Consider the following 18,390-nt stretch of genomic DNA (forward strand, 5'->3'; position numbering starts at 1 on the left):
CTGGTCATTTAACATTGGCTCTCTTCTCCACTCAGACCGGAGCTCCACAAAAACAAAGACAGAATTCCAGGGTTGTGATTAAGTGCATGGGCTTTGGGGTCAGGCAGCACTGAGTTCAAGTCCAATTTCCATCCTATACAAGCTGGGTGACCCTGCGCAAGTTACTTAACTTCTCTGAGCCTCTGCTTCCTCATCTGCAAAATGAGGGCTATGAGACCCACTTTTCTCAGTTTGCGATGAGGAGTCAATGAAGCATTGTGTATGAAGAGCTGATCTAGACACAGAGCAAGTGAGTAATAAAAGATAGTTGCTGTTTCCCTAGTTATCGTTAATGTGCATGTCCCTGCCCCACCCCCAGCACAGCGTGGCACAGGTGTCCAGTGCATGGCATCGACAGCATGCCCGCACAACAGGCGGCACATCATCATTATCATTAGTGTTTCTGTGGCTGCAGCCAACCCACACCCACACCTGTGTGCCGAGGGGCAGTCCACAGCTGGGGCTGTCACAGGCTCCAGACATGCCCAGGCAGGGGCCTCCTAGGAGTGGCTGCAGCCCACAAGACTCCCAGGAGGGCACTGATGTGTCCTATCACCCCCTTAGAGAAAGGCAGAGAGGAGGCAAGGCCACAGAGGTACCCAGGCCCTCCCAGGGGTCTTGCAAGTCATCCCTCCCAGCTCACAGAAGGAAGAGTAAAATCCCAGCTCTGTGAGGCCACCAAGACCTGAGGGCCCCAGGTCCTTGGTTCCAGCAACTGATCATCTGGACAGACACTGGATCACCTTCTTCCTCCAAAACTAAGGCCCCCTTGCCAACATGCCCAGGGAGCCTCTGGGCTACTGTTATTTCCCCTCCTTAAGCACTCTACCCCCAGATCGTGGCAGCTGTGAGGCGTCTAGGGCCCCTGCTCCAACCCTCAAGTCCCAAGCTCGAAGCCCACCAACCCTGGACACCTTCCCAGGCCTGGAGGCACCACGGGACTGCATGGGCAGAGCCCCCTGGAATTCCCTCCGCAGCTGGTGAGTGAGGGTGGGGAAGGCTTCAGTCTGGAGCCCAACAGTAACTTGTCGGGGACGTGGGGCAAGCTCCTCCATCTGTAAAGTGGGACTGTTTGTCTAGAACAGCAGTCATCAAACTGTCTTCCAGGAGGCCCTGGGAGTTTCTCATGGGCCTCTGAAGATCCTGCAGGAAGGGGGAACGCAGAGGTGAGGAACACAGGCTGTTACACGCACACCCCCACTGTCCTCCCGGATCTTAACTTCCACCAATGATTATTTTGCCTTAAAATTTAATATATAACATTCTGTATATTTTTCTTCTCCGTTGCTTTCTGTCTGCTCCCCTCACTAGAATGTCGCTCTGTCAGGTCAGGGATTTTCATCTGTTTTGTTCATATTCCCAGTACCTGGAACAGTATCTGAGGCATAGAAAATACCCAGCGAAACATTTGTTGCATGAATGAATGAATATAAGTACATATATGTGTGTGTGTCTGTCTGTCTATCTACATACTAGACTTCTGGGCAAGATTACATTTGCCCAAACAGTTAGTTCCACAGCCAAAAAAGATGTTTAAAAATCATCTTGCCGGCAGAAAAAGAACATTAGTGGGAAAACTGGTGAAATCTGAGAAAGCTTTGTTGTTAATAGCGTTGCATCGATGTTGTTTTCCTGGTTTCCATAATTGTATTATGGTTATGCAAGATGTGAACACTACGGGAAGCTGGGTGAAGGGTATATATGGGACTCTTTGTGCTATGTTGCAATTTTTCCATAAGTCTAAAATTATTTCAAAAGAAAAATTTTAAAAAATAAATAAAAATTAAACCACTGGTCTGGACCAGTGCTCCTTGAAGCCTGGTGGGGGTCTACTCATGATACTTGACATGGTCTGGCGATATGAAGAAGATGTTTTTTAATCTTAAAAGCTATGTATTTATTTTAATATGTGTTAGGAAAACAGCATCTCAGTCCTGGGATTTCATGCTGATGGTATAAAATGGACGTTGGTCTCTCTCTGGGGGTGCTGTCTAGTCCCACTCCTCCTGTTTTTGGAGGCTCTCCCATTGGGTGTAGCTGGGAGACCCTCACTAACCCCCACACCCTTGCAGACTGAGCCCCAGACACAGGCCATGGGCTCAGCCAACTGGACATTGCTGTCCAGGCCATGAGTGGTAAAATTCATTCATGATAATAGCAGTGACCAGCTGGCCAGATTGTCTGGCCAATTTACAGGCGAGGTCCTTTAGCTGTTGTCAATTCTGAGAGCTCCCAGCAGCCTTCCCGCGAATGGACAGCCAGAGGTGCCTTCTCCAGCAGGCAACAAAGAAGCTTGTCTGATACATTTGTCTCCTTTTAAAAACATGTTTACAGGAATTTAAAAGCAAGCGAACAAGTTTAAATTACAGCTTCCGTTTTTAAGCACTTGCTATGTGCCAGCCATATAACAATCACACAAATCCAAAGAGGTAAACTTAGTATTATTATCCCCATTTTGCTGATTAGGAAGGTGAGATACACAGCTAGAAACAGACCTGGGATTCACACCCAGGCAGTCTGGGCCTCACTTTCTGCATCTGTAAAGTGGGAGTGTTGGACTGAAACAGCAGTTATCAAAAAGAAGTCCCAGGGGTTCATCACGGGCCCTCTGCGAATCCTTCAGGTGGAAGGTAAAAAGGAAGGTGGGGGATGCAGACTGTTAACCCCCTCCACCGTCTGCCTCTGACCTTAACTTCAACCAAAGGTGACTATTTCTCCTTGGCACTTACTACTGTCTAACACACCCTGTGTTTTTTTGTGTCACTGTCACCTACCAGGCTAGACCGCCTCTGTACCGACGGTCAGCAGAAAACCCCAACCACGCAGGCAGCACACACCCAGCTGATATTTGGGACCCCCTGGACCCCTCACATCCACGTCCCTCTAGTCCTACAGTCCCTGTTGCTTTGCCACCAGCCTTGGCCAAAGGACTGCTCTGGGCCACCATGACCCCCTCTCGCCTGCGTCAGTCCTAAGGAACCTTCTGGTTAAGAGTAAAATGATTCTCACGTTGTGATTCTGCCCCCCTACAAAGAGACGGTTTCTTCTCTTTAAAAAGAGGAGGAGGAGCGACAGCTCCTTCCAGAGCACCAGGTGCGGAAACTAGTCCTAGCAAAGGCCCCCACCCCTCCCGGACTCCTCTCTCACCTGGCATCTGGGTGGCCGTCCCTGAGCGCAGGCTGCCCACACAGCCGCCCTCCCATTGGCATCCGCCCTCCCTGTCTCCCTTGCCGCGGGGGCGGCCCGGCGGGGAGCTGGGGGCCTGCTTGCAGACGCTCCGCTCCCGTCTGCGAGACCGCTGACGCGGGGTCAGCCCACCCGAAAATTGCTCTCCCTGGGTCCAGACGAAACAGCTGGGCATTGATGGAGTTTACGGAGAAATTAATCAGCGCAGACTGGCAGCGGTGCCAGGCGCTGCCTGGGCCCGATCCATCCTAATGAATCCCAAGCTCCCACCTTAATGGCTCCTGACAAGACTAATGTACTCATGTGGGTGATTAGCACGGGCACTGTCACCTTAATTGTGGCTCAGATGCTTTGGGGGTGCTGGGGGTCATGCTTGGGGAAGTCGGCTTCATGTGCACCAACCTTGGTGACAAACAGAAGGACAGGGAGCCACGGGGAGGGGAACCTGCAAGGCACTCAACACTGCCCATTCATTCCCTCACCCACTCGCCCACCAAGCAGCTGCCGAGGCCCACTTTGTGCCGGGCACTGTGCCTGGCACCCTCTGTGCCCGCACAGCTTGCTCGGCTGTGGAAGGGAGATAATGCCACCTCCCTAGGAAAGTGACTGTGAGGTCGACAGGGGCCCATGCATTCAAAATGCTTAACAGAGGCCCCGGCAGGAGGCTGGCTGTCAATAGATGGTAGCTAATATTACCACTCTGCAATCTGATATTATTCATAAATACTAAAGTGATAATTAGTTGTAATGTCGATATTAATAAAATTAGTAAGTAAAAATTAATTGTCCAATGGGGAGTCACACACAAATAACCACGACAGAACGTGCTGAGTGACTTCACAGATGCAAAGACAAAGCCGGCAGGAGAGCGGGGGGTGGAGGCCGCGGAGGCCTCGCAGAGCAGGTAACTTCTGAGCTGCACCTAGAAAGACGAGCAGGGACACCCCAGGCTGGGAAGGGAAAGGCGCTGGCCAAGGGAACAGCATGGGCAAAGGTGCAGGCTGAGAGGGCAGGAGAGGTCGGGCACTGGCCGGTCAGCATGTCTGGAGAGCGGGGTGTCTGTGGGGAGTGGGGTGACAAGCTGTGATAAGGAGGTCACACATTCCTGTAGGCACTTGGGTGGCTTGTGGCTGGGGATGTTTAGAAGGGGGGGCGGACCCTGCTGCCCTCCAAGGCCCGAGGCATGAGAGTAGTGGCCAAGGCCGATGGGCTTGATACCCACCAGGACCCCTTCTGGACTTTCTTGATCAGCTCGGTGTCTCCAAGCCAGGCTTCATGCTGCCACTTCTGTGTCCCTCCCCTGGGGCCAACCAGGGCCCAGATGCCCCAAGGGTCCCCAGCAAATATGCCACACGCAGCTCAGGCAGGCAGCTGGGATGACAAAAACAGGACCCCTGGCACGGCGCAGGCCCCGCCATTCACAAACACAGGCACGTACAGCGTCTGTGCCATCTGCAGGAAAGTGCTCTCCTGGGCCCATTCCCTGGGCAGCCATCCCCATCGTCACCAACATCACACTCCTGACGCACCCTGGGGAGGGGGGCGCCTGGCCCGAGGCTCCAGGAGGGCTGGCGAGCAGGCATGGAGCCAGCCCACGGCCCTGCCTTGGAAGATTCCCCCACATGCTCACCAAGTCCAGACACTCACTCCTTCCCTCTGGCACCCCAAGTTCCAGCACATGCCAGGCACGGGGCTAGGCCCTAGGGACACAGCAATGGCCAGGCACAGGCGAGTGATAACCATCACCAGGGGGACTGACAGAGAGGATGCCTAGGCATGGAAAAGGCAAAGGAAGTAGCACTTTAACCCTGCTGGGCAGCACCAGGAAGGCCACCCAGAGGTGGTGGCACTGAAGGGACCTGGCTGGCGCGTGGAGGCCCACCACGTTCCAGCAGCAGGACAGAACTGCACGGGCCACGAGGCAGGGACGTCCTCTCACACTTAAGGAGCTGCAAGGAGCCCAGTGAGGACGAAGTGGGACAAGCGAGGGGATGGAGGGTAGGGGTGAGGTCCAAGAGCAGCGGGGGCAGGACTGCAAACAGCCGCTGTGCCACTCACAAGTGCTGGCTTTCACCCCCCCTGGGTGGAGGGGCCGGAGCAGACTGCGAGCAGGACCACCCCATGGCCGCGATGAGGAAAGGCCGCAGCAGGGGCGAGGGCAGCATCAGGGCCACCGAGACATGAGCAAGCTGCTGGGACAATCCAGGCTTGGACCATGGTGGTAGGACGGGGAGGGGTGAGAAGATTCCAGAACAATTCTGAAGATAGAGCCAACAGGATTTCCTGATGATGGATGTGAGGTCAGGGAGAACAAGAGGCATCGGGGATGAGCCCGAGCTTGTGACCTGAGCAACCAGACGGAAGGAGCTCGGCCGGGATGGGAGAGGCTGGCAGGGAGGTGGGTGTTCAGGGAGACGAGGAGTTCACCTGCACAGCAGCCCAGGCAGGAAACAGTAAAGCCAGGAGTTGTCAGCACACAGGTGGCATCTAAGCCACAAGGCTACACTCAACCACCAGGGGTGAGAACAAGGGGAAGAGACACAAGACCTGAGCCCCGGGGCCCTCCAACGCCAAGAGGTGGGGAGATGTGGAGGAACCAGCAAAGCGGCTGAGATGGGGACGGTGGTGTCCCGGAGGAGAAAAAGATCAACCGCTGGAAGGTCACAAGTCTGGGGATGGACGATGGGATTTGGCAACACAGAAGTCACTGGTGATGTCAACATGAGCAATGCTGGTGCAGTGCTTGGAGTCGAGTCAGTCGGTGGACAGGAGACAACACCCCGGCAGCCCCTGTCCTCATCCTAAAGGAGTCCTGTGGCCATTCACTGCTGACAGCCTGGGCCGCGGTGCCGGTAATGCCAACCAGCGTGACCAGGGCCTGGGCCATCGATCTGCCCCCGCACTGCCCCGCCGGGCCCAGGCTCTGCTGCCAAGGACTGATGTTCACGACAGAAGCAGGACATGCAGGGACAAGGGGCCCTGTCTGGGGAAGCAGGGCGATGTCAACAGACCGGGAGAAGGCAGAGCTACTTAATGACTTCATTTGGCTTCTGTCTTCTCTGGCTGGGAGATGGTCTTCAAAAAAGAACATTGCACACAGGGAATTGGAGCCGAGATAGGTGAGGAGACAGCAATGGAACATGCAGCCTCTGCGAGGGATGTCAGATGGCCACGCTGTGCCCTCCCATTTGTCCCCAAGCCACCGGCCCCTGGCTGGGAATTGAGGCAAGAGCAGAAAAAGTGGAAAGGCCCAGAAGGTTGGGGTGGATAAAAGTCCCAATCTTTAACCCAGGAGAGCACTACAGAGAGGGCCTATAACCAAACTCTGCCTCCAACTCTTAAAAGGAATTTAAAAAATCAATTAATACGTAAAAACACTTAGGACACTGTTTTGAACATTCAATAAATGCTGTTGTTACAATAACACACATTATAGGGATAGTATATCATACGTATTATTTTTATTATTCTGTAAGGCTCCCACAGTGAGAATTAGACCCAATGGGCAGTTCCAGGGAGGCAGGCTTCATACTAATATTAGGAAGAATTTTTTATTCCTGCAACTGTCCCACAGCCCAGAAGTGAGCTGCCTTGTCAGATCACGAGCTCCCCGTCGCTGGGTGTCCAAGCAGAAGCTGGATAATGAGCCCTGGCGCTGGACGTCTGAAACATCAGCCCTCCCCCTCTCCCTGCAGGCTGGTGGGAGGCTGGCACCCATGGAGCCTGCCACGTCCACGAGAATCTGCATCTGCCCTCTGCCACGTGGGTGCAGCACCCAGCCGAGGGCTCCAGGCCTGTCTCACCCAGGCTGCCCAAACCAAAGCCCACCGGGCCCATCTTTCCGAAGCCCTCTCATTGGCGAGAGGGGGAGGTAGGTGCCCAGAGAGGTACAGTGCTGTGCCCAAGGTCACACAGCCAGGCTGCCCCATCCTGATGTAAAAGGAAGAGAGGAGGCTGCCTGGGTGCTGGGCCAGCTCAGCACTCACCCCCACCCAGACAGATGAGTATGGTTGTCTTCCAGCTCACTGAGCCCCCTCTCAATCCTACGGGGCCCCCTGGAGCCAGGGATCAATCCCCACTGCACTAGACAGACGCCCCCCGCTGTGACTGCCAAGTGGAGCCTTAACAGGGCTCGAGTTCTGGGAGCTGATCCTGGAGGCCGATCGATGCGGCGTTTGCAAAAGACAATCAGGAGCCAGAGCCAAAGGCAAGGGAGCAGGGCCTGCTGGTGGCACGCTGGGTGGGCGTCCAGCCTGACTCGCCATGCCAGCACTGGCCAAGCCGTGCCTGCCCCTCCCCAGCCCACCCGATCACCTCCCCAGCACCACAGGCCTCTGAGGACCCCACGCTCAGGGCTGAGCCTGTGATCACAGGTTGGGGACAGAACCCGCAGTGCTCCCTTGAGAGGGGCCCTCACCTCCCCCAGCCAGCACCAGGGTCCGTTAGTGGCTGGTGAGGCCTCTGCCTCAGTGGCCCTCCTGCTCCAAATATATTCCCTCTGCCACAAAGGAATCTCCCAGAGGACGAGGTTATTTACATGGACACCAACGGTGATGAGCACTGCTAATCACACACTCATTTGCCTATATACACGAACTGGGTGCCCACCCTGCCGGCTCTGTGCCAGCCCCATCCGGGTCTGGGTGGGCAGGGAGCCACAGATGAATTCCACCAAAAGAACACAGCTGTGTCACAAATCCAGTAGCCCAGAAACATCCCCCAACCCAGCACAGAGGGGAGCATCCAGCTCAGCAGAGTCCCCAAGAGACCTGCAGGTACTCTCCACCCCCAGAGGGGCGAGCTCACCAGGATCGGAGGGCATCCTACACAGGCAAGCACCTCCTTCCAGGATCGCCCCTCAACACCCACATCCCCGAACCCCAACCCAAAATCCAGCCTTACGACGCTGATCTGTTGCCAAAAGTATAACCACTTTCCACCGAGGGCCCCCAAACACCCCACAAACAAAGTGCTACTGGCGGCCGGGCGCGGTGGCTCACGCCTGTAATCCTAGCACTCTGGGAGGCCGAGGCGGGTGGATCGCTCAAGGTCAGGAGTTCGAGACCAGCCTGAGCAAGAGCGAGACCCTGTCTCTACTAAAAATTAGAAAGAAATTATCTGGCCAACTAAAATATATATAGAAAAAATTAGCTGGGCATGGTGGCGCATGCCTGTAGTCCCAGCTACTCGGGAGGCTGAGGCAGTAGGATCACTTAAGCCCAGGAGTTTGAGGTTGCTGTGAGCTAGGCTGATGCCACAGCACTCACTCTAGCCCGGGCAACAGAGCAAGACTCTGTTTCAAAAAACAAACAAACAAAAAAACAAACAAAAAAACAACAAAGTGCTACTGGCCATGGGGACAACCCCCACAATAGTCAGACCACGCCCACTGTGCCTAGCAACCCCCTGCAGAAAGCCTCCACCAGACAGAGCAAAAGGGGCTGCTCACACCCCCACAGGCAGCAGGGCAGAGTCTGGGCCCACCTAAGGTGCCCCCTTCAGCAAAGACCTTCTTTGAAGGATTGTGCAAGCACTCCATCACACACCTGCACTGGTTGTATGTGAAGGAGTGTTTTAAATGACTTAATACATAAATATCTTAATACCCCTCCCCACTCCAAGGCATCCTGTCTCATTTTCAAGTACAAGTGATGCTCCAAAAACATGTACCACGCTGACCCCTGATGTGCACAGCCTCTGGCACACAGCCCCTGCCTCTGTACCCGCAGAGGAGGCAGACCCAAGTGAAAAAAGCCCCAGAGGACAGGCACTTTCCCTAAAGTGACATCGGCGAGAATGAGAGGACAGAGGAGGGCTGTCGCTGGAAGGGGCTGGGCCCCTTTCAAGGCTGCTATGTGCCTGCGTGCTCATAGGCACCTTCCTACCAGCACAGCTGCAGGAGGGTGCCTGCAATTCACCCCCCACTTCCTGAGAAACTTCTGGGTCCACAGAGCTGAGCTAGGGCCATGGGGTCCTTCGGCTCACCAAGCCCCCTCTCTGTAGATCTCTAGTGGCAGACGTGGGAGCCAGGCCCTCGGGAAGGCAGGTGCTTGGCTGGGGACGGGGCAACTCCAGCCGAGCACCGGGATGCTCGTGATCACGTCCTAAATGGCTATTTTTTTCCCAATGGCAAAACCAGGAGTACTCAATGATGAAAACTTAGTAATCACAGAAAAGTACAAAAAGCCACCAAACTCTACAATAGCTGCAGTCTTCAAATATCCACAAGGGCTTCAAGTGGAAGAGGAATCCAATCTAGTGCCAGCCGTGGAAGTGAAGCCCCTGGGGCTCAACGTGCTCAACCGCTGGACGTTCGGAACTCCCCTCTGTTGGGGTGGGCCACACAGGAAGTACTGAGTGCCCCATCCCCAGAGGGACCCCAGATGAACACCGTGGAAGAGATTCCAATAACAGGTGGAAGATGGTCTCAACCTGTAAGCCCCCCTTCACTTGCAGGAAGGGAGGGCACCCCATGCCACCCGGCATGCCCACCAGCCGGCACCCACTCACCCACGGGCGTGTCCTCGCTGATCAGCAGGTATGTGTCAAAGAAGTGGTTGGTGAAGAAGGGCAGCCGGTTCACCTGGCCTGGAAGTCAGAGGACAAGAGCGTCAGCCACGCACCCCCACGCCAGCTTCACACACTCTATAAGGTCAACTTAGCTCCCGGAAGGCCACTATCCTGCCTCGAGGCAAATGGCGGACAACGCCAGTGGGCAGGTGGGCAGCAGTCAGGCTGTGGCCAGCGAGACCTCCAGCCACATGTGCCTAGAAGCACAGTCCACATGGGCAGTGCTCTGCATGCAAAATACACACAGGATTTCGACACTTTGTGCAAAGAAAAATTAGTGTAAAATAGCTCATTAATCTTTTATATTGATTACATGTTGAAATGATACTATGTTGGATATATTAGATCAAGTAAAATATATTATTAAAATGAATTTCACCTGTTTCTTTTCACTTTTCTAATGTGGCTCCCAGAAAAATTAAAATTACACATGTGGTTTGTGCTATGTTTCTTTTTCTTTTCTTTTTTTTTTTTTAGAGACATATATTTACTTTCTTAATAATAACCTGCCCAAAGTAAAAGGAAAATACAAATGTATGCAACATGATGTGACACAAATAAAATTAGTCCTGGCACAGAAGTTTCTGTTTAGTTATGGCCATATCAGGTCTGTTGCCCAGGCTGGAGCGCAATGGTGTCATGATAGCTCACTGCAACCTCAAACTCCTGGTCTCAAGTGATTCTCCTGCTTCAGCCTCCTGAGTAGCTGGGACTACAGGCATGCACCACAATGCCTGGCTAATTTCTTTTTAATTTTTTATAGAAATGGGGTCTTGCTATGTTGTCCAGGCTGGTCTAGAACTCCTAACCTCAAGCAATCTTCCCGCCTCGGCCTCCCAAGGTGCTGGGGTTACTGGTGTGAGCCACCGCGCCCAGCTCTGTGCTGTATTTCTACTGAATGGTGTGGCTCTAGATAGAATGTGAGGTCTGCAAGGACAGGGGCTTGGTTGTCCATGGTAGCCCTGTGCCCAGCACAGGGCCTGGCACCTAGAAGGCCCACAGCACTACTCGTCATGTGAAAGAACAGCTGGCTGATCCCACAGAACGTGATAATAGCAGTGACAATAACGGCTACCCTCTATGGGTCCCCTTCTCTGTACCAGCTACTTAGACCACCTCACTCAATCCTGACGGGCAGGCAGGTGCTGTCACATCCCCATCCCACCAGGGGAAACGAGGACTACAGGGGACAAGTAAGTTGCCTCACTCGCTTGCTCACACAGCCGGCCAGTGGCACGGGCCCAGAACCCAAAGCTTGTTCTGCTAACTGTGTACCACGCTGTGGTCTTGGAGTAGGGGCCGGCTGTAGAAGGGGTCAGGGTGATGCCCAAATGGCTGAGGAGCTTAGCACCTACGGGGAGCCCCCACGCCACAAGTTCTCCCCATAAAGCCTCCCCAAGGCCGACTTCGCCTGCCCCCACGCTCCTCCCAGGGCCTCCCGCAGGCCAGTGAGGGCACTTCCCCCACGGTCCCTGCCAACCGGGAGGGAGCTGGTCTGGCTCACAGCGGGGCCAACACTGTGCAGCACTTGCCATGCGGGGCTCCTGCTGGGCCTGCCAGGGACCCTGAACGTGGGCAGGGCAGGGGGCAGCTCCCCCTCCCCTCATTTCTGCTCATTTGGGGCTCCCTTAGGACTTATCTCTCAGCGCTTGTGCCAGGCTCCCAGAGGGCAAGGAGGCTGCAATCAGGGTGGGGCACTTCCTCTTCCAGCCCGAGATGCCCCCTAGTGGGGCCCAGGCAGAGCTAGGAGGCTCTGGCATCTTCCTCCCCCAACCCACTCAGGCAGTCAAGCCGATGCCATTTCTGGTCCCTCATCCTGGCCTCTCTCTCTTTCTCTCTTCCTGGACAGGACCGCTGGCCCTCCTGCCATCACGTGCCAAACTCCTATCCATCCTTCAAATCTCCTTATAGATGTCCCTTCCTCCAGGAAGCCCTCCCTGACCACCGCAAATACCCATATGTACCTGCACACACACCTCCACCCTCTCACGCCAGGAACATAAAAACCTCAAAAAGAGGCTGCCGGTCAAGGGCCTCACCTGTTTGGAGACCTTCCTGTGCCTTTTCTAGCCCCGTGATCATCCCATGTCTCAGTTTACCCGAGTGTAAAACTGCAATAATAATAGGACTTACTTCACGGCTAACCTGAGGATTAAATGAGATTACATACATAAAGCGCTCAGCACCAGGCCCCTGGCACACACCCAAGCGCTCGATAAATGGTAGCTATTATTAACATTGGTATTAATACAGGCGCCGCCCTCGCAGCCAGAGGGGAAGGTTTCTGATCCCTGTTGGGGGCCCGGGCTCCGTCTCAGGAAAGCAGGAAGCCGCGGAGCAGGGTACAGGGTGCCCAGAGAAGTCAGCAGCAGGTCGGGCTGCTGGGGGTGGGAAACCAGGGAGAAAAAAAACTGCCTGCAGTAGCATCGCTCATTTTTAAATTTTATTTTACAGGACCTGCCGATAATCAGCCACCGAGAGCTCTGCACGGGCAGCTGGGCAGAGACGTGCGTCGCCTGCCACATACCAAGCAGGACCCGCGTTCCCAGAGCAGAGCCACCTCCCTCGGAGCCCGGCGGCCCTGGGCTGCCAGTGCGGGCACCTAGGACTAGGAGGGACAGACAGGTGACTTCTTCTCTCAAAAACTACCCTTAAAGCACGACAGCCGTGTGCTCCCGAGGCACAGCCGCTGCCTTGAGACCTCCCGTGAAGTGGGACCATGAGCAGATGTAGAAGGGGCGGTGACAGTGGCTGATTTCTGGGGGAGGAGAATCCCAGCCTCGCGAGCCCACGCCACCCCCTCTGTCCTGGCCCCACACAGCTGACCCCACCACAGGTCTGCAGCACCAAGCTCGGCCCCAGCCCTCTCCCTGCCCGCCCGCCACCCACAAAGGTAGGCAGGGAGTGGGCTGCCAGCTTTCGGCACTTCAAACACCCTGCTGGCCGGAGGGAGAGGGGAGAGAGGGAGGACAAGGACTTCCACACACCGGGCGAGGAAGGAACAAAGGCTGGGCGTGGTGTGCAGGGGACCTGACGTGGAACTCCCAGGCACGAGGGCCTGAGAACACTGGATTTGAGCTGGGCTGAATGCAAGCCCGGGCCTGCCTCCCCAGGCGCGGTGCGGTGACAGGGGCTGAAGGCACAGTGGCTCATGCTGAGATCCACGCTGGGGAGAACGAGAGTCCCCCCACCGCCGCCCCCACCAATCCTGCCCTCCAAGACAAGGAAGGAGCACTGGACGGGGCCACAGAGACGCTTTCAAAGAACCAGGGGCCTTGCATGCTCTGCGACTCGCTGCTGGGGGACCTTGGGCAGACCCCTCTACCTCTCTGCCCTGTTTCCCAGCCTCAGGATGGAGACAAAAAGTCCCGCCCTGCCCCCCACGCTGCCTCCCTGCCAGAGGCATCTTGTGCACCAGGGTCACTGCTGTGGTGGCTCTGCGTGGCCCCGAGTGGCCCACAGGAGCCCCAGTGGACAGGAGCTTGACATGCTGACATCGGGTGGGGAAGCTGGGCAGACCCACAGTCAGGTGCCCCTCAAGCCCAGCGCCCGGGGACCACCGGAATGACTCAGTACGATGTTCCCTGGCCAGCCAGGCTAGGATGGGGAGAGGCGGGCCTGCTCAGGCCTTCACCTCCTGCCTCCCCCACAAGCCACAGTTGAAGAATGACAAGTGCCGGGAGCACACAGAGGCCAGAGGGGAGAGGGCGGGAGAAGGGTAGGAGGCTTTGCAGGGAGGTGACAGACTGACAAGGGGTTTTGACACTGAGCCAGTTTCCCTGAGCCTGACCCATCTCTGACTGCAGGGGTGGGAGGAAGAGTCCAGCAGGGAGACAGGCTCAGGTGGAAACAAAGTGGGGACAAGTGAAGGGCTAGGTCAGGGGCAGGTGTCCAGAGGACGGCATGGGAGAGTGGTGTCGTCAACCGCTCACCCTTCAGTCCCTAAGGTCAGCCACTGCCCCACCATGCTAAAGGAACAGCACTGGCCACTTCGGATGGGGACCAGGAAGAGGTGACTGTGCCCAGCAAGGGGAGAGGGAAGGACCCTCGTATGTATGGCAAAGCAGGCTAGCCCACTGCGGGCCGATCACCCGTGTTTTGCCATAAAATTGCTGGGTAGCCCTGGGCAACTTGCTTAGCTTCTCTGTTTCTGTGCCCCATTTTGCTCCCCCTAGAGAAAGATGACTGCTGATATAAAAGAGCTAACACTTACCAAGCACCTAAAAGGTGCCAGGCACTATTCTAAGTGTTTAACGTACATATTAATTCCTTTGACCATTTTGGCAACCCAAGAAGGAAAGTCCATTATTGTTCCTATTTTAGAAATAAGGACCAGCCAGGGAATATAAATGAGGGAGATGCTGGGTAGGTGGGGACAACTGAACCAGAGAGGTCAGGACACTTGCCCAAGGGAGCCCCATGGAAGACGTGGGACCGGAACCCAAAGGCTGGATCTATGCCCCTTTCTTGTGCCCGCCTTGAATGCCTGACCCACATTTCATCTGGAGAGCTCAGGGGAGACGGCCATGTCTCAGCGAGGAAGGCAGCCAAGGCCCTCGCACCTGCTTGTTTTCTATGTATGTATCTCATTTTAACTGACGAAGAAAGTGAGCAGAACAGAGTAGGGGGAGGGCATGAGCGTCCAAGGTCACAGAGTGCCTGGGAGGGCTGAGGAAAGTGCTGCGACTTCCACTGTCCAGCAAACCCACAGGGCAGAGCTGCCCCTCCCTGCCCCACGTGGGAAGCCTCACTCAGGGGCAGGTGGGGGGTGGTATCCTGACTCCAGCCCCCGCGGAGGATCAGAGACCCCTGCGTGGTATGACCCCGGGACAGGTGCTTCTCCAGGATTCAGTTTCTCCTCTGGTAAAATGTGCCAGGAGTTGAGAAAGAGTCTGAGACTCCTTCCCATTCTGCCTCTGAGACTCTGAGATTGTGCTGTGCTCCTGGGCTGCCTGAATGGGAGTGAGCTTCCTGTCATAGGAGGCATTCAAGTAGGGATCCCTCCAGAAGTGGAGGCAAGGAGAGGAGACCTTCAGGAGACTCTCAGGCTGCAGGATGCCAGTGACACTACCACAACCATGAGGCTGCAGCTTCCTCCAGAGATTCCAGCCGGCTCCCTGGAGTGGGAGAAGGCACTGGCCCCCCACAGGAATGTGTTTGCCTGTGTCGCCAGGCACGCCATGCTCGTAGCTCTTCCCCAGAGCCACCCTGGCCCTGGGGGACACCATGCCAGGCATGCCTGCTGTCCTGGCCTTCCTCAGCGCAGCCCAGAGCTGCTTTGCTCCCCACGACCCGCTGTCTAGGGCCGAGAGACAGGCAAATGCCGAGGCCTTTCCTGGCCTCCTCTGTGGGCCCCAGAGCTGGCACTCTGAGCCAGCTGCTGCGAGGCCCCGGGGAGGAGGGCTGGTCCCCTGCAGAGAGGAAGGCTCCCGACTGCCGCCACTTTGGCCATGATGAGCTTCCACCAGGATGCCCTTCCTCCCTCTCCCCTAATCTACAACTACTTCTTGGTCGTCCAAGCCAAGGTCAAATTCTCACCCTTCTGGCCGGGTTCCTCCTATTCTTGCAGCCCAATTACTCTTTTCTTCTGATGGACTTCCCTGGAGCCACGTCCCCCGTCCATTCCCACTCTATTCACCCTGCATTACAGCAAATCTGGGTGTGCCCTTCTCCCCGCTAGCCTCTGAGCTCCCTGGGAATGAGCTATTTCCTCCAGCCCCTAGGGATGGGCACAGTAGGCACACCCAGCGTCACACAGTAGGTGCTCAGGAGACAGCTGTGAAACTGAACAGAACTGCGGCCGGTCCCTCACCCCAGCAGGGCAGGTCACGGTCACGGATGCTCCTCCCCTTAGAACCCAAGTATTTCTCAAGGCTCCTCCCATTGCTGCCTTGTGCCCAGGCCTGGGGACAGCTGGTATTTTCAGCCCTGTGAGAGCTGCAGAAGGCGACCGAGGCCCAGAGAGAGAAGTGTGTGCCTCTGTCACACAGCAAGGCAGGGCTCCGGGGTCCCAGGGCACAGCCGAACTGCTGGCCCCGACGCCCTCCAGCCCGGCCTCCCGTGCAGAGGCTGGCTGTCGGGGCAGCGGAGGGGAAGGCAGGACTTACCCCGGCATCTGGAGATCAGCACAAAAAGCCAGACCACGTGGCAGCTGGTGGCAACGTGGCACCTCATGGCTCCTGCGGAGACAAGGAGAAGAGAGTGAGAAGCCTCCTACGTGGGGGGCTGCTCTTCAGCCCCTGGGGCACCCCCCACCCTGCAGCCCCAGGGAGACCAGGGCCAGGAAGGAGGAGAAGGAACTAACTCAGATGGGGGAGGGAAGGGGACACGGGAAAGAAGAGATGGTCTGTGTCATTTGGTTTTGTCATCGTCCAATCCTGGGTATGAGTAACCGGGCTGGGGGCGGGGCCCACAGGGACGTGTTTGCCCTGGTGGGGACTGGCCGCCCTGCTTGGGGGACTCTGTGTGCAAAGCTCAGTGGCAGGCATGGAGGGTGCACTGGTAACAAGTTCCAGGCTCAATGGTTGGAGGGAGGGGCTGCTGCCTCCAGCCCCCAGGAACATATACCCCAAGAGTGACAGAGCCTGGTTAGCCTGAGGACACATCAAGGAGACAGGTGCTGATGGGAAGACAGGGGTCTGAGAGTGGGCTGGCAAGTCCAACAAGCCTGCCACGACGTGCCCAATGAGCGTATCTTTTCCTGTGTTGTTTTAATATCTACCATATTGTCCCAGAAGCTTGGATATGAAAGGAGGCAGCGAGTCATGGTGTCCAAAGAGGCACAGAGAGGGGAGGTGACCTGCCCAGGACCTCACAGCATCTGTGGGAGGCTGAGGCTGAATTTGGGGGGCCTCATAGCTGAACTCTACAGAGATCTGGGGGCCCAGCTGATGGAGACTCTGCAAGGCCAGGTCCCATCTCTAAGGGTGGCAGGGAGGGTGGACTGCTCTCTCCCACCACGGCAGCAGCCTGCCCGGCCCCATTACAGCAGGGCCTGGTCTTCTGGCTCTTCCTTGCTCCTCCAGCAGCTCAGAGCAGGCCTCCCTGGAGCCCAGCAGTGACACCAGGGGCCTTGCTCACCAGCTGGGAATCCCAGCCCCCCACTGAACCATCAGCCCTGTGAGCGCAGGACGGCTCACACACATCCCCCTCCAGCGAGCAAGTGAGCACCTGCTGCGCATCTGGCCTGGGGGGTGCTCCCCCCCCCGGTTCACAAGGTGGGGTCTGGAGGATTAGAGCCGCCAGGAGGGCCATGGGGAGGGGAGAGGAGCTGGAAGAAAGGGTGCTTTGGAGAGACTTGCACATCGCTGCAAGATCTAGGGCTGAGGGATGAAGAAAGGGCCGAGAGCTCCGCCCCTTAACTCTGGAGCTGGAGCAGTCTCTCCCGGCCAGCCCACGTCCCGAGTGGACAACGAGGTGACCCTGCCAGACGGTTCCTGACCCAACACGCCATACAACGGTCTGTGGTACCCTTTTGTTTTCCTTCTGACATTGTACTTCAAATGTCCTAATCACAAAGCATGAAACAGTCATTTCCAGAATAGAAATCTCCAAGATGTGTTTAAACATAAAGGACGAAACCGCCATCACATCCCTGCACGTCCACAGCCCTGAGTTGCCAAATATTCACCGCCCACCCCAGGGGACTGCAAACTGCAATGCCTACAGGGCCAGGCAGGGAACCTGAGTGAGAGGGACGCCGGCTGGGTGGCGACGAGGGCCATTTGGAGGCCACACGCTCCGTCCAAAAGCGGCAGCTGCTGATGTGTTCCAGCCAAGAGGGAATGTGGGCCCAGTGTGGTGCAGCTTCTGATTTTTCTGCGCGAAAAACCGCAAATCAGGCTTTTTACACGAATTCAATTTCTAGATGTTGGCAAGTAATTCAATCTGTAAGTAACACTTTTCGTGCCAAACATGACCTGTCTGACGGCTAGAACGGGCAGGCTGAGCCTGGCGCACAGCCCACCAGGCCTTTCTCTGCGCCCAGGCAAACACGTTCCCACTCACACACGTGTGGAGCCGCGCGGCTGCCGTTCACCTTGAGAACGAAGGAGGCACCCTCTATATAAAAGCCATTTGCTTGTCCCACGTCATGATATTCCACAGATGACCCTCCGGGGCCAACATTGCTTAGAACCACTTTCTTCTTTTTAAGAGCTAATGACAGTGCAGAGTAGGGTTGTTTCACAATGCAGACTTCATCTCCTACGGGTGGGCATTTGGATGTTTCCGGATTCCTGCCACCACAGACAACGCCACCGTGAACACCTCTCCGCACATAACGTGTTGGGACTTTGCTCTTCAGTTCAGCTCTCTGACAGTGGCATTGCCGCACACAGCATAGAGCACATGTGTAAACTTTTACTAGACGTTGCCATGTTACCTTCTGGAAAAGGTGGCAATTCGCAGTCCTGCCAGCAGTACACGAGAGGGCCTGTGTTCCCACCCGGAAGCGATCCCTCTTTTAAATGGCTGCCAATCGGACACATGAAAAATGGTATGGCATTGTTGCTTTAATTTACATTTCCCTAACTACCAGGGAGGTTGAGCAAGATGCCTTTTTCTAAATGCTCAAACCACTTTCCATCTGTCACC

General features: G+C 55.9%; 1 protein-coding gene across 1 annotated transcript in view; it reads right to left on the minus strand.

Moving 5' to 3' along the window:
- The window catches only part of LOC123650386 (cadherin-23-like), a 294,848-nt gene that overhangs the window by 237,414 nt on the left and 39,044 nt on the right, over nucleotides 1-18,390 (minus strand). Inside the window, exons 2-3 of the mRNA XM_045569214.1 lie at nucleotides 15,903-15,974; nucleotides 9,736-9,813 (exon numbers count right to left, since the gene is read on the minus strand). Coding sequence (XP_045425170.1) covers nucleotides 9,736-9,813; nucleotides 15,903-15,969 — 145 coding nt within the window. The 5' untranslated portion in view covers nucleotides 15,970-15,974. The remainder of the gene's footprint in view (nucleotides 1-9,735; nucleotides 9,814-15,902; nucleotides 15,975-18,390) is intronic.

This window comes from Lemur catta, chromosome 14, assembly GCF_020740605.2.
Source record: "Lemur catta isolate mLemCat1 chromosome 14, mLemCat1.pri, whole genome shotgun sequence".
NCBI lineage: Eukaryota > Metazoa > Chordata > Mammalia > Primates > Lemuridae > Lemur > Lemur catta.